This window comes from Nymphaea colorata, chromosome 1 (genome assembly GCF_008831285.2).
Source record: "Nymphaea colorata isolate Beijing-Zhang1983 chromosome 1, ASM883128v2, whole genome shotgun sequence".
Lineage (NCBI taxonomy): Eukaryota > Viridiplantae > Streptophyta > Magnoliopsida > Nymphaeales > Nymphaeaceae > Nymphaea > Nymphaea colorata.
The window spans coordinates 29,865,062-29,880,143 of record NC_045138.2 but is presented as its reverse complement, the minus strand read 5'-3'; the positions used below and the strand labels follow the sequence as shown (position 1 = coordinate 29,880,143).

The following is a 15,082-nucleotide window of genomic DNA, read 5'->3' as shown; positions in this document are numbered from 1 at the left end:
CATTGCTATGCACCATTGTCATCAGAGTTGGCCGGAATCGACCAGATTTGATCCAATGGCCGATTGGAGAGCGCTCAGTATCCACTTTAAAATTCTTATTTTTATTAATTTTTAATATCTTTTACCAATTTACAGCAGATTCACCAAATCGGCAGTTCCACCGACTCGATTGTTGAGTCGATTCATGCAGCACTGCTATGCGCGCCAAAAAAACAGTGTTCGTGTGGAAATTGAATTCCATTTGTAATTGATCTTTGCTTCTCTTTTCTTCGTTGAACTCTGTCCACTTTTGTCCTTTCTCATTGAGTTCCGTGTCTGATTTTCTCACTTCCTCCATTACTGTCCATGGTGAAACGATGTATAAAACAAAAAAAAAATATAACAAAATAAAAAAAAATTATATATATATATATACACATATATTAAAAGCAGACAGAGACAGAAAGACTTGATGGGGTTAATATTACATTAATTGCACAACGCTTTTAAGAGTCAATAAAAATCGTATATCAGCATGTATTGAACTTCGAAAAGAAAAACATTGACTTCTCATCTTCACCAACGCGTTGGACTAGAAGAAACATAAATCATGAACAATGCTATAACAGTTGGTTAAATGGCTTGTATTTGTATTGAACAATGTGTGATCTCTTATAGGTGGAGATGTGAACTTGGTCGCAACTATTCAATGACAAAAAAAACGTGGTCACTATCTTTGACGTTCCATTCGTCCGTGTGTGAACACTATCTGCGGTGCTCCTTTCGGAATGCGTTCTGCCGTGGCCCCTACGGCCACAAGCAAACACGTTCATGGTAAGCTCATGAACTTCTCTTGTACAATGAAAATTCTCATTTTTTGAAGAAATTGGAATTAGGTCGTCCAAGAAAAAAAGTTGATTTAAGAACTATAAGCTTATTATTATTGAATCAAAGTTTCAAAATTATGTTTATATTTTAAGAGGTGAAATTATGATTCAATTTTTTTTTTTTCATTTCTCTTTAGAGCACATGAATGTTTTAATAGGTTGTATTTAATAGCTTTGGATTTATGTCTTTGAAACTGGTCTGTTTTGGCTTGTATGAATTTTAAATCCATGCCACATGTTAAAACTCATGAATTTAGGATTGGATGAAAAGTGGTCTGATCTTAAATCTATGAATTTGAGATCTTAGAATCTCAAATCACTTCAGATATTAGATTTGAGATCTGCAATAAAACATGCACAACCTTATCAAATTTTAATTTATATTTTTATAAAAAACGTTATCTTTAATTTTAAACTAAAAAGTAAAGGCTAATAGAATTTTCATTCCAATCTCATTAAAGCAAAATTTTGTTTCTACTAGAATCAAAATTCAAAGCTTCAAAATTTGAGCTTTATTTAACACGTGAAAGGGGAAATTTATACTTTCCAAGAATAAAATTCGGATAATGCCATTTTCTTAAAAGGATAAAAATAAAAACAAAATATTTTTTAAGAGAATATTTAAATAATATTTTCCTATTGCTGTTATTTGTTTTGCTCATTACATACAAGGTTAAATGAAACAAACCAAAACTTAAAATATAAACAAGATTAGTCAGGGGCACGTTAAAAACGATTTATTAAAAACTTTTCAAATCCACGTGCAAGTTAGTCGGAACTTTTTGACGTGTGAGGGTTAAATGGTAATTTCATCAGGAGGAAGAATGGCCCGCGGTATGTACACAAGCCGGCGTCCGGCGTGCCATCACGGGCTCACAGAAGCTCATTTTCGTTGCTTCTTCTGTTTTTCCTTCTCTCGCTTCTGTGGGACGAGGCCAGCTCTTTTGTCTTCTCCTTCCGCCGCTCGTCTCTTGCTTCTTCTTCTTCGTTCTGAATCCCTCAATTCACCTGTCAGGAGGTATCTTAAGGAGGATCAGGCGGTCATAGAGAAGAGCAGCCATGAAGGTCACGATGGACGTCGGGCCGGATGGTGTCGCCCTGATCACTATCAGCAATCCCCCGGTCAACGCGTTGGCGAATCCCAGTAATATTTTCCACTTTTTTTTTTTTTGAAAATGGTTTGATCTGCTGTTACTTCTTCGAGTATTTGGAGAGTGTTTGGAGTTGATGGCTTTGTGATGAAAACGATGTCTCTCTCTCTCTCTCTTTAATTGCGGTGGGAACTGAAAAACCGGAAATTTTGTCTATGTGATTCTTCTATTTCTCATGACGAGGGGTGAATTCATCATGGATGACGGATCTGTATATATATCTATTCCCGGGATGGATGACTTCTGTATATTCTTTGTATGCATGAGTTATTTTTGAAGGGTTCATTTACTCATCAAGGATGAGTTCGTTGAGAGGTGTGCAATCTGCAGTAGAAAATCTGCTTCGTCAATTCTTCTTCAAGAGGGAAGGAAAGAAAGAGTAAAAAAGCAAGGACTTGCATTCTAAGCTGTCCTTTTTTGTGGAAGATGTTGACAAGTTTACTTTGGTACCGTTACTTCTTGTTATCCAGTATTTGTACATTCAGTCGGATTTGGTTTCTGTAGTAACAGTGTTGGCTGTTGAAGCACGAATAGTGCTTTTGTTTGATATTTTGAGGGTTTAGAAGACGGTAGTAAGGTCCTTTAATTTGTTTGACTAAATAAATAGTGACCATATGACTACCACCAACTGTAATGGTGTTCACAGCCTTTGCCTAAATAATCGGGGGAACTACTAATGGCATATCAGGACATGAGTTTAACATCTATCCTTTTCGGTTCCTTATATGGGTTTTCTTTCATTGTACAAGTGCCTTATTTATGTTACAATCGGTCCTTTTAATTCTCCTTTATGCCCTCTTGTTACGTGAGCAGTGGATTGTTCGATATGTTTTTCTGTTAATTGCAATGTTTTAATGATACAAAAGTTGTTTGCCCCTCAGATCATTGTTTCTTGTTTATATTCCTGCTACTTTCCTGGTTGTTTCTGCATGTGTTCTGAGCTCAAGGCTGTCTAGCTTCTTCCCCCCTGCTAATGGTACATTAAAATGTTGCCTATTTGTTGATACTGTGGCCAACCTTTATTTCTTGAAATGATCAGATATACTGTTATTAGTTTCTTTCCTTGGAAAATGTAGCTGTTATCAACTTTGCAGGTGAAACAATTGGTTTAGTGAGAGTTTTCTTTCTATTGATACTAAATCTGCTGTCTGACACCAACATTTGTCACTACAGTTCTCGCAGGATTAATTCAGAAATATGATGAAGCAAATGCAAGGGATGATGTGAAAGCTATTGTTATTATTGGTATGATGAACATGTGATGGTTTCAGCATTCCATTCTTGAACTGCATAAATAAAAAAGTTTGCATCATATCATGTCGATGAAAAGATATGATAATCATATAGTTTTGTTACTTTCTGGACATTAAGCAGTTTCTTCTTTTATCTCTCTTTTTGGTGATGACAATTGAACCTACCTTTATTTGGAGACACACTCATCCTGCCTTTCCCCCTGTTATTTTGTGAAGGTGAGGGTGGCAAATTTTCTGGTGGTTTTGACATCAATGTCTTCACAGAAGTCCAAAAGACTGGTGAATTCTCCCGCCTTGTATTTTGAGAACAGTAACAGACCTTCTCTTATTTGTCAGGATGTGACAGATCCACTTACTTATTCACCTGCTGGATGTTCTTTGTCTTGGCAGGCGATCTTTCACTTCTTGGAGATGTGGCTATTGACCTGATGGTTAATAGAATTGAAGGTCATTTTCCAAGCGATTGCTTAGTGCCTGATCTTAGATACCATAATTCCATTCATTAGACTTTTTTTTATGGCCTATGTTGTACTCAAAATATATTAAGATCCTTATCTATGCTTGTTTCCATTATGGTGCATTGGTCTCTTCAGTTTCCAGAAAACCTTCTGTAGCAGCTATTCAAGGTCTTGCACTTGGTGGTGGTTTGGAGTTGGCAATGGTATACAAATATAAGTTCTGGTTTTGGCAGTATTCCTGTAGTCAAAATTACATTTTTTTGTGCAATTTCCATCTTACAGGCATGCCATGCACGGATTGCCACTCCAAAAACTCAACTTGGCCTGCCAGAACTTTCACTTGGTGTAATTCCAGGATTTGGAGGTTGATTGCATTCTGTGGCTTTTAGGGTTTTGATATTTTCCATGTGCTTTTTCACATTGCTTGGTTTATACTTTATAGTCATTGCTTATGCCAAAAACTCTCTTGTGTTTAAGGTACACAAATGCTTCCAAGGCTTGTTGGGATTTCAAAAGCTATTGATATGATGCTAGTAAGTCACATTCTGTTCAAATCCAATGAGGATTCTGACATTAAGATTGGTAGATGTCAATGCAGTTATGTGTTCAGTCTATTGTTTTCTTTGTTTGTTCATATAAGTACTTTGGTACCTCAACATCGATAAATGTTGATTGCATACTCATGATTGTGGAATATCTTTTTTATTATTTTTGTAACCATTACAATAAAAGTTGTTTGCCACATTTTTGGAAGTTTAAGACAATCTGGAATTATTGCTTGATAACTATCACATTACTTATTTTGGGGCTAGTGGGGGATTAATTAATCTTAAGATGTGCTTCATAACTCCTGGGATGTAATGTAAGAAAGGTTTGATAATGAAAATGTCATTTTGAACAAGCATAAGACCAATGTTGTAAAAAACGTATCGTAAGGCGTATCGGTCGGGCTTTAAGATACGCCGTATCGTAACGTATCGTAACCGTATCGTAAATTTTAAAAAAATAATAATAATAAATCAGAAAAAATTAAAAAAAAATCAAAAAATTCATAAAAAATCAGAAAAAAATAAAAATAATAAATTCTTCATAGAAAACATGGTTTAGTCTTTTAGATAATGATAGACTTATTATTTTGCTAAATGCTATAAACTTACACGTTCACGGTTCATCATTCATACTTCATAGACATCAAAATTCATAACAATATCATTCTTTTTCATCTTTATCTTCATGGTTTAAAAAAAAACCATTTCCTCTCAGTGGGAATCAGCCACCCATGCACAAATCCATGCTTTAATAGATGATTTCACGGTGACAATCGATGATTTCACAATGGAAATCAATGATTTCCCTCTAAAACGGTACAATCTATAGATTAGAAATGAGGAAGGGGTGGGTTTTTATAAAAAAAACTCGAAAAAATGGGGTTTAAGTCTCCTTTTTAGAAATCAGCCCGTATCGCACGTACGATACAGGTACGATACACCCCCATTTGCGATACAGGGGGTGTATCGTATCGTATTTTGCAAACGATACGTACAACACTGCATAAGACTGCTGGTATTAGATTTTGGGCATTTGCAAGTGGACACATAAAAGGCCCAGGTTGAAGAGATAAACAGCTTCTGCTTTCTCTGTAGTTTGGAGGAAGCTAGAAATAGGAAAATGCATATGTTCGTACAGGGACAAAGCCAGGTGACACAACTTTGAGATGTATATGTATAAGATTTTTTGTACAGGAAACTTGAAAGATATTAGCAAAGCACTAAATGATGGATCATTTTGATGGTTTATTGCTACAGAAATTTTGAATGGCTTCTCTGTCGCATCAATTCCTATGTGTATTTTATATTTCTTTATTTAACGTTCAAAAAGAACTTGCTAGTGAGTTCCTATATTTCCTAGTACACTTTTAGGGAAATGCTAAAAGGTCTTTGTTTTTGTTCTGTCATGCTTTTTTCAGTCATCAAAGCCAATAACTTCTGAAGAAGGAAAGGAACGTGGCCTTATTGATGCAATTGTACCTCCCAATGAGTTGCTAAAAGCAGCTAGGCTTTGGGCATTAGATATCGCTAATAGGCATAAACCTTGGATGAGTTCTTTGAGGAGGACAGATAGAATTGGCTCTTTTTCTGAAGCTCGAGACATAATAAATGCTGCTCGACAACGTGCAAAACAGACTGCTAAGAATCTTCCACATCATCAAGGTTGTCTTGATGTGATTGAGGAGGGTGTTATTTTTGGAAGCTATGCAGGACTTCTCAAAGTATGTGGATTGATAGTGTTGGAAGAGGAGCTTGATCCTTTCCCATAATTCATGGCCTTGTTTGTAATTGTTGTACTTTTTTGAGAGCATCAATTTATGTGTTAATAGTAACTTTTGGTTCCAGGAGACAAAGGTGTTCAAAGAGTTAGTGCTAGGCAATACCTCTAGAGGCCTTGTGCACGTGTTCTTTGCTCAGCGTTTAACAGCCAAGGTACTGACTTTTGCTAGTATATCTATTTGAATCCATTTAAAACACATGCTTGTATTTTCTTCATTGGAAGTCTCTATGTGATTGATTAGATTTGAGGCCTTGCCTGCCCCACCTTGGTAGAACTCCTGAATGTACGTTTTGTTTCTGGTTGTTCATGATTTGCAACCCTTCAGCCTGTATGTGCATGCATTGCTATCCCTTCCCATGGCTCACATGTGCATCATATGAGTACTATCTTGGAGCTTCTGATAAGTGGTCCATCCCAGCTTGTAGGTGAATCCGTCCATCTCCTATCCCATATAGTAATGGGACTAAAGTTCTACCAGCTTTATGATGTGGATGCCTACCTGGAAGCAGAGAATTCTATACTTCTGTAACCTTCCTTGGTTGCCAGTACCTGTTCCTTGAGATTGATTATGCCTTTGCTGGCGTGCATTTGAATCTCATAGATTATGCAATTTTTCTCAAAGGCAAAGTAGACAAAAAGGGGCAGATGTATTGCAATTATTGCCAACTCATTCGTTTCTTCTATTTCTTGGTGATAGCCTACTCTGAATGGTGCAAGATGTCCTTAATTTTTGTGTCACAGATACCCGGTGTCACTGATATAGGGCTGAAGCCTCGGAAAATGCAAAAAGTTGCAGTAATTGGTGGAGGGTTGATGGGTGCTGGAATAGCAACTGCTCTTATTGTCAGTGGCACACATGTGATTCTTAAGGAAATAAATGCTGATTATTTAAAGCAGGGCATTAACAGGATAGCAGGTTGTCTATTTTATTATTATTATTATTATTTCACTATTTTTTATGATTCATGAAAAATTTTGCTGGTCTAGTGCATTTTGCATTCTTATTTAATTCAATGCCTGTTGTGATTTGTCAGTTATGAGGAATTGCTATACTATTTCTTAGACAAGTGGCATACAAGCCTTTTTTTCTTTTAAGTTTTAACAGAAACGTTATAATTTATATGTTTCTTGTCTTGTGTCCCTCTTTTGTGGAGTCTTTCTGTATAGTTGCCTAGTAATAAGCGCATGTACATGAAAAATAATATCACAACGTTTTCACAAGTTATGCACAAGGTTGCTCTTTTCAAGTTTTCAATTTTGTTAAAGTAGTTATTTTGCTGAGGCAGTTCTTGAAAATATTGGTTCATGGGAACTGCTATCAAGTGGCAGTTCAACATACTTAATGGATGTTTAAACATGTTTAAAAAGGATGCAATGGATATGACATATGACTAGACTAAAGAGCTAAAGAAGGGCTTTAGTGTTGTGATAACTGATAACCTTTAGATCTTATCTGCTATTTTCTTATTTATAAGTTCATTTTTACGTGGTTTTTTGGAGATTTTATAGCACCCTCGTATTTGTGGTGGTTGATTTGTTAGGATAGCAAACTTAAAATCTTATGACATATTTAAGATTAATAAACCTACTGACATGGCAAATGAATAATACGCCATTGGTCATGTGGTATGATTGAGCATGTGGTGGCTCGATAAAAATGGAGCTCATCATCTTAAAATTTCACAGTACCATAATCACAAAATATCAACAGTATTTTCAAATCCGCACCAACATTCTTGAAAAAGAATAAGGCGAAAAAAAGGGGAATCTATCATGACATTTCAAAGATATTACCAATTTTTGTTTCCTGCATAAAATATCCGCAAAATTTTATGATATTTTAAAGCAAAGTTTACTTTTTTTGTTTCTTTTGACATTTTAGCAATTATTGTGATTTTTGCAAATGTTTTTCTGAAAAAATAGCAGAAAACTAGTAATTTCATATGTAACACCCCAAAAGTTTATTCATGTATTTAAGATTGTGAGGGATCTAGTGGAGCTTAGAAAGAGGGTTGTGAAAGTGGTTGGTTGTTATGTTTCCTATCCTTTTTCGGGCTGAAACTGAAACTATTAGAGGAGGTGGGTTGGGGATCCGCCTGTCTAGGGGCTCGAGCCCAATGTGTGAGTAGGTCGCATCGCTATAGTGATATCATAGCATGGTTCGACACTCGGACTTAGGGTCCCACATGTGCGGATGCATGTGCTTTAAGGGAGGTGGATTGTAACACCCCAAAAGTATAGTTCTATATCTAAGATTGTGAGGGATCTTAGGAGACTTATAAAGGGGGTTGTTAAAATGGTTGGTCGTCTTGGTTCCTAACTTTTTTTTGTACTGGAATTGAAACTGCTATGGGGCAGGTTGGATTTGCCGGATCAAGGGCCTGATCTCAATGTGGGAGTGGGTCGGGGGTCATCACAGTGGTAATCAGAGCACGGTTCAACACTCGGACATGGAGTACTACACGTGCGGATACATGTGCCTTAAGTGGGGTGAATTATAACACCCCATAAGTTTAGTCTCGTATCTAAGATTGTGAGGGATCTTGGGGGACTTATAGAGAAAGTTGTTAAAGTTGTTTGTTTGTCATGGTTCTTAGCTTTTTTTCAGGCTGAAACCGAAATTGCTAGGGGGCAGCTTGGCCTGAGCCTAATGTGAGAGTGGGTCGGGTTATTACATTATAAGTTTTTTAGTACTTTCTGTATATTTTTATTTTTTTGAGTTCCCAAAGAAAGGTAATCTTTCCAATACATTCTTGAGAGAAACGTCTCTAACAAAAACCTGGGAACTATATTTGGTAGCTGTGCATGAAACTACACTCATTCTCATATGCAAGATACCAATTTAACTTTGCATTTGGTATGTCAAAAAGTGGTAAATCATAATGTGACATGCTTTCTTAGTCCTCAGCTACATAATCAGAAAAACAAGAAATGACTGAGCATCACCTCAAGCAATATATGAGAGAAGAAGAATCTTTCCATTGTTATGTAATACAGCATGATTGGAGATTTGTTGGAGTGCATAAAGTAGAGATTCACTATTGAATAGGTTTAGACTTTCAAGTTCAAGGTTTGATGAAGGCGGAGTGATGCATTTTAGTCAAAAGACACAGTTTACTAAAAACAGCAAACAGCAATAAGGCACTCTATGATTACCTTAGTTAGGTTAGTTGCAGTGTCCTCTCATTGTTTCGGCTTAAACCTCTCCCTGGGTCATGCTTTCTATTTCCTAGGTATCTTAACATGTTTTGGATATCGAGAATGAAGGGAGTCCCTTTCATATACTGCATAGCATAGTGGTCTACTGCCTCAGACTTGCTTTCTTTCACTATATCAAATGGTTTGATGATTCGTTTGCATGAACTGTGGCAGAAAATCTCCAAGGCCATGTGAAAAAGGGAATTGTGCCAAAAGCAAAGTTTCATGAAATCATGTCAAATGTAAAGGGTGTGCTGGACTATTCAGAATTTAAGAATGTCGATATGGTGATAGAGGTAACTCTTTTTTTTTTTTTCCATGAGTAAACAGAGTTTTCTGTTTGTAAGACGGAGTTTTTCTGTTTGGATTCTTGTGTCTATTAGCTCTAAAGATGCATCATGCATGTTGAGAAGCAAGTTGGTCCAAGACCCAAAAGAGTGTGTACTTTAAATTGTAATACATAGCAGAATATTGTTGGATACTAGATAAAATTTCAATTATGGTTTATTGAAACAGATTCTGACTTTAGACAGATGAAGGCTGGCTGCTTCTTGTTTCAGTTCATGTATATTCACATCTAAGTCACAATTTTTTTTCTTTATTTGAGACATCTCATGATAAGTTTATTGTCTTCGTCCTGTTAAAATGTTTCTTTGTTTCATTCCCTGAGTTTCTCATATAAGATGTTAGTTATTTCTTGAAATAAGCAGGAGCAGGATTTAGTATCATCTTGCTTTCTTGTAGGCTGTCATAGAAAAGGTTCCTCTGAAGCAATCAATATTCAATGACCTAGAAAAAGCTTGTCCTTCTCACTGCATTTTGGCAACAAATACTTCCACCATTGACCTTAATGTGGTTGGCGCAAGGACCCATTCTCAAGATCGTATTATCGGGGCACATTTCTTCAGGTATTCTTTAATTTCCTACATAACTTGCATCTTCAGACATTAGTGGTTAGATCATATGGTAACAGAATTCAACCATATGCTGCATGGACATAACTTTCTAAACACCAAAGTTTTCTTAATACACCAATAGGGCACAATCTTAGGTAAGCTTTTTCTGAATGTTTTGGTTTCTTTTTGAATTGGTTACATTTGAGCATTTAGTCGCTTGTGAGGAAATTAGATATTCCAAAGAAGGAAAGTTCAAAAGTTGGATTTTTGGAGATGCAATTATTCTCTGCAGGGGAAGATCCTGGAAAGCCCATATTTGGGTAACAGAAAGTTCATGACTTGGATGTGTTTATAAATCCACCTTGTCCAAGCCTTAAGCAGAATTTCTTCATTAGAAACTGAAGCGATCATCCATTGCTGTTGTGCATCTATGATGTTCTCGTATTGGCTATGCTTAGTCAAAGCATTAAGTGTGTTCTGAAGAAGGTTAGGTGCCACATTATGAATTGGTGTTCTTCTATCTTAATCAGGATGCGAGGAGGTAATCACGTCATTCTTGGGTTGCTGTTAAGAAGAGAAAATTGCATTTCTAACAAAACAAAAGAAACCCTGAACGCTTACATATCTGAGCTTGAAATATTTCTGTGTTTAAATGGATTTATAAGTGTGTAAATGTGTTAACTGAAACGGTGAAGTAGAAACCTCGTGGTCCATGGATAAATGAGGAGAGAAAATTTGAAGCTGGAGGAATATTACTTCGAATCATCACCTATTAGTCTTGTCCTTTACGAAATGATTCCAAATGAACAAGTATGGAAGCTATAATTGTAAAATACGATCGAATCTATGGAAGCATTGGTTTATACTTTATGCTTTCCTGTTCGTCTCAACTCTGGGGACAATGTGGACCTGTCCTACCAAAATTTTTAAGTATTTGAAAGGATTTTGTAAATGTCAAATGGATATTAGCACCACACGATGGTGATGTTGATTTCCTTGTCGATGCTGTCAGTCTAATTATGACAGTAAGCTTAAGAAGCAAACTCCAACATAGTATGTAAGTGCAGGATGCATTTATTTTGTCCTAACTTCAAGGCAAGCATGAAAATTTGGTTAAACTGTTGATTTTTTGTTCGTGCATTTTATTTGTGCATCTAGATAATGTGTTTCAGTTATCAGAGCAATGATTGCATTTTGATTTTCAATGGACAGCCCTGCTCATGTTATGCCCCTGTTAGAAATAGTTCGCACCGAGAAGACATCTCCCCAGGCGATTCTTGATCTTATGACTCTTGGGAAGGCTATAAAGAAAGTCCCTGTTGTTGTTGGGAACTGCACTGGTTTTGCGGTTAATCGAACCTTCTTTCCTTACACTGATGGGGCACACCTTTTGGCCAACCTGGGTGTGGATGTATTCAGGATTGACAGAGCAATAAGCAGTTTTGGCATGCCCATGGGTCCTTTCCAGTAAGTTCATCTTCTTTTAGTGCCTGATGTTTGTTTTAGTAATATATGGATATCCATAATCATGTACTTAAAAGCTCTAGGCAGGCCTAAGTCACGGACTAGTAAAGAAGCGTAGGCAGCACCTAGTTGGGGGTTAGGTGGTATTAATTCAAAAGAAGATAAAGGGGAAAACGTAAAAAGGGAAGAAAGGAAAGGGAGAAGGATCGGATGGGGGTTTTGAGGGACCCCATATCTTGATCAATGTGCTATAAATTAGAAACTTTAATAAATAGTATTTTTTTGTTTGGATTGCCTAGGTGCCTTAGCCTAAGTGTTTAGGCTGCCATCCGGTGCTTTGGCTGGAGTCTAGGCATGATTTTAACTGCAAAAACCAATAGGCAAAGGAGAAAAAGGATGTGAACTGAAATACTTTTTGATGATGCACGTATATAGCAACAGCAATTTCTGTGTAATTCTTCCTAAAAAGCCATCATGAGGAGATACAATTTCTTGGTTGACAATCAGATACAACTTTTGCATATAATATAAGGGTAAAAGTGGTGTATTGTAGTCTGGTTACTGAGTGCGAGCATGTGACACATACGTGTGTTTACATTTGATATTTATCTCACTAATCTAGTTGTAAGTTGTAACTCATGCTCTATTTGTGGCTGTGTCATTTCATTCATTTGATGCTTTTATTGCATCAAAATTTGGTAGCTTGGCATCTTATACCTTCCTTTTCCCGGTTCATGATTTTATACTCTTATTTTGGCCCGAGTGAAACCTTTCCTTAGAAAAAGGAAATTTCCATTAAGGCCATCTTTTTCGCCATACTCCCGACAATGGGAGACGTGTCATTGATTTTCTTCATGCAGGTAGACATTTTCTGAGGTGATGACATCTGACAACAGATTAATGCCAAACTAGGGGCTTAGCTTACCATTGCACCTTAGCTTGGGCCTACTGTTATATTGTTTCTTTTTAATGTAAGGAAGGCCAGAATGTAAGAATTAAGAAAGGGGTTTTCTAATTCAACCTTAACTTATAGGTAATTGACAAATCCCTCCTTGCTTTCTGAAGTGGTTCAAAATAGTTGAGGTCAGAATTGTAATTGAACTGTGTTCTCTCAATGAATTTACTTGAGTTCTCTTCAAAAAGAAAGCAAAAAGAAAGGGTTAGTAAATTGTGCACAAGCATTGGCACATGAGAAAAATTAAAAGCCCAACTTATTAAGTTAATGACTACTGCAATCTGCTGCACCATGGTTAAAGTATCAAAAGGATGGCTTCATCTTAGAAGTACAGATGTTGCGGTTTTATTAGTGTCAGGAAGGCACCAATGGATGTGTTAGTTGCCTGTGAGTCAATTTGGCAAAACCCCAATGGTCATCACCTTTTAAGTTGAAAGGAAAACATAGAAAGCCACAAAGTTAAATTTTTAAAACGGGGGACTTGCAACCCGAGTGTCCATTTAGAAATTGTCAGCTAAAAGTGTTGCCTGTAACAGAAAATTGAAAAAATAAGGCACCTTTTGGTATATTACATTAATCTCTAATGGTCTTACTATGTTTGTGGCCACATCTACAGACTTTCTGCTTGTTTTTACAATAAACTGCTTAATCTTTATTTGCAGGCTTCAAGATTTGGCTGGCTATGATGTGGCACTGGCTGTTGCTGTAGAGTTTTCTGCTGCTTTTGCAGATCGTAAATTTAATTCTCCATTGGTGAAAATTATGGTTGAGAATGGGCGATATGGTAATCTCTATAATTTGGTTGACTTAGCATTGGTGTTTATGTTTAATGTATGCTTTCGCTGTTGATTTTTTCCCCTAGGTGTCTTAAGTTTTTCTTCTTTCACCTGGTCTGATGTAGGGAAGAAGAATGGCAGAGGATATTACTTATATGAGAGGGGAAGCAAACCAAAGCCAGATCCAGACGTACTCCCAATTCTTGAGGAGTGCCGAAGGCGTACACATGTAATGCCTGGTGGAAAGGTCTCTCCTCTCTCTCTCTCTCTCTCTCTCTCTCTCTCTTTTTCTCTTTCTCTCTGATGTTATTCTTTTGAAGGCATTCGTAGCTTGTTTATATTTTGTTCCTGCGTCTCGACAGCCAATATCTGTCAGCGATCAAGAAATTGTTGAGATGATACTTTTCCCAGTTGTCAATGAAGCATGCCGGGTATTAGATGAAGGAGTAGTTGTTAGAGCATCAGACCTGGATACTGCATCTGTTCTTGGAATGAGCTTCCCTTCTTATCGGTGAGCGAACTCAAACATTAACTTTTGCTGTCCTTCTTTTGGCTGGATACAGCTGGAGTTTGATGAGATAAAATGTTATCTTAAAGACTTAAACATTAGATTAACACACACAGTCTCTCTATGCCCTATATAATACACCATGTTCTTGGTTCGCAGGGGTGGGATAGTTTTCTGGGCAGATACAGTTGGAGCTGGTTATATATATTCACGTCTAAAGAAGTGGGCAGAAACATATGGACCATTCTACAAACCGTCTGCTTTCCTAGAGCAAAGGGCTGCGACAGGCTTGCCTCTGGTAATGGAAGAAACTTGTTCAGTTCTCTTTTCTTTCCATCTTAAAACCACAACTTGAGAAAAAACATATTGTTTCCAACGAGCCAGCAGTTATCAGGGTAGTTTTGCCATTTTTTTATGTTTCACTAATTAAGATGAATGAGAATAGACATTCTTTTGCTTCTGACCCGGAGAGGAAAGGTGTTTCATCTTTTCTATATTTTTGCCCCCTTTCCCTGGTCGAACCATGAAGGCGTTGACATTCATTTTCAACTGCTGCTCTGAGCTTATTTGCATTCATTAACTTTAACAATGAGGCCTATTAACTTTCTGGTTTTCCTTATACAAACTATAAGGTAAGGGTTATTTCTAACTGAAGATACGCTGTTCATTGCAGAGCTCACCTTCTGTAGCAGAAAAATCAAGGGCGCGCATGTAAGCTCATGGATGGTTTTCTCCTGTTTCTTTAATCCACTTCTTTGGGAATCAAAAGGGATCCGTTCAAGGTAATTAAGGGTCATTAGCTGAAGAATAAGGTGACATAATTTGAGGAACTGATGTGTACCAAGAAAGATTTTCATTGTGGGATGACAAAGTGTTCATGCAAAATAATGTTTAAATAGTTCCCTTTTGCTTCCTGATCGATGGCACTGTTCATCTTGTTTTGCTTACTCTTTTTGTCCGGCAATCCTAAATACTTGCACTGAGTACTAAATGCTCAATTAAGCCTTCATTGTGCTAGTTGATGGGAAGCGCTAAAAATTTGGTCCACCGAGTTGTCTAGCTAGGTGAAATTCCGTTTACGAGAAAGGTGGTTTTGAATCTCACGGCAAGTAATTTTACATACGAGTGCTTATATGAAGACAATGGCAGTATGGAAAACTTTTTTTGGTTCGTCTGCATCTTAGAATCTTATTGGAAATCGGAGAGAGAAGATGCAATACTGAAATTTT

At 36.9% G+C, this 15,082-nt stretch overlaps 1 protein-coding gene across 1 annotated transcript; it reads left to right on the top strand.

Annotated features, from left to right (window-relative positions):
• Positions 1 to 1,723: 1,723 nt before the first annotated feature.
• LOC116261219 (peroxisomal fatty acid beta-oxidation multifunctional protein) lies at positions 1,724 to 14,772 on the top strand. Its single transcript, XM_031639876.2, has 18 exons — positions 1,724 to 2,010; positions 3,191 to 3,262; positions 3,487 to 3,549; positions 3,661 to 3,717; positions 3,864 to 3,931; positions 4,011 to 4,092; positions 4,206 to 4,261; positions 5,695 to 5,997; positions 6,122 to 6,208; positions 6,798 to 6,972; positions 9,429 to 9,550; positions 9,999 to 10,162; positions 11,363 to 11,617; positions 13,232 to 13,353; positions 13,471 to 13,592; positions 13,708 to 13,856; positions 14,013 to 14,151; positions 14,527 to 14,772. The coding sequence occupies exons 1-18, from the start codon at positions 1,926 to 1,928 to the stop codon at positions 14,566 to 14,568; spliced, it is 2,163 nt and encodes a 720-aa protein (XP_031495736.1). The 5' UTR covers positions 1,724 to 1,925; the 3' UTR covers positions 14,569 to 14,772.
• Positions 14,773 to 15,082: the final 310 nt, after the last annotated feature.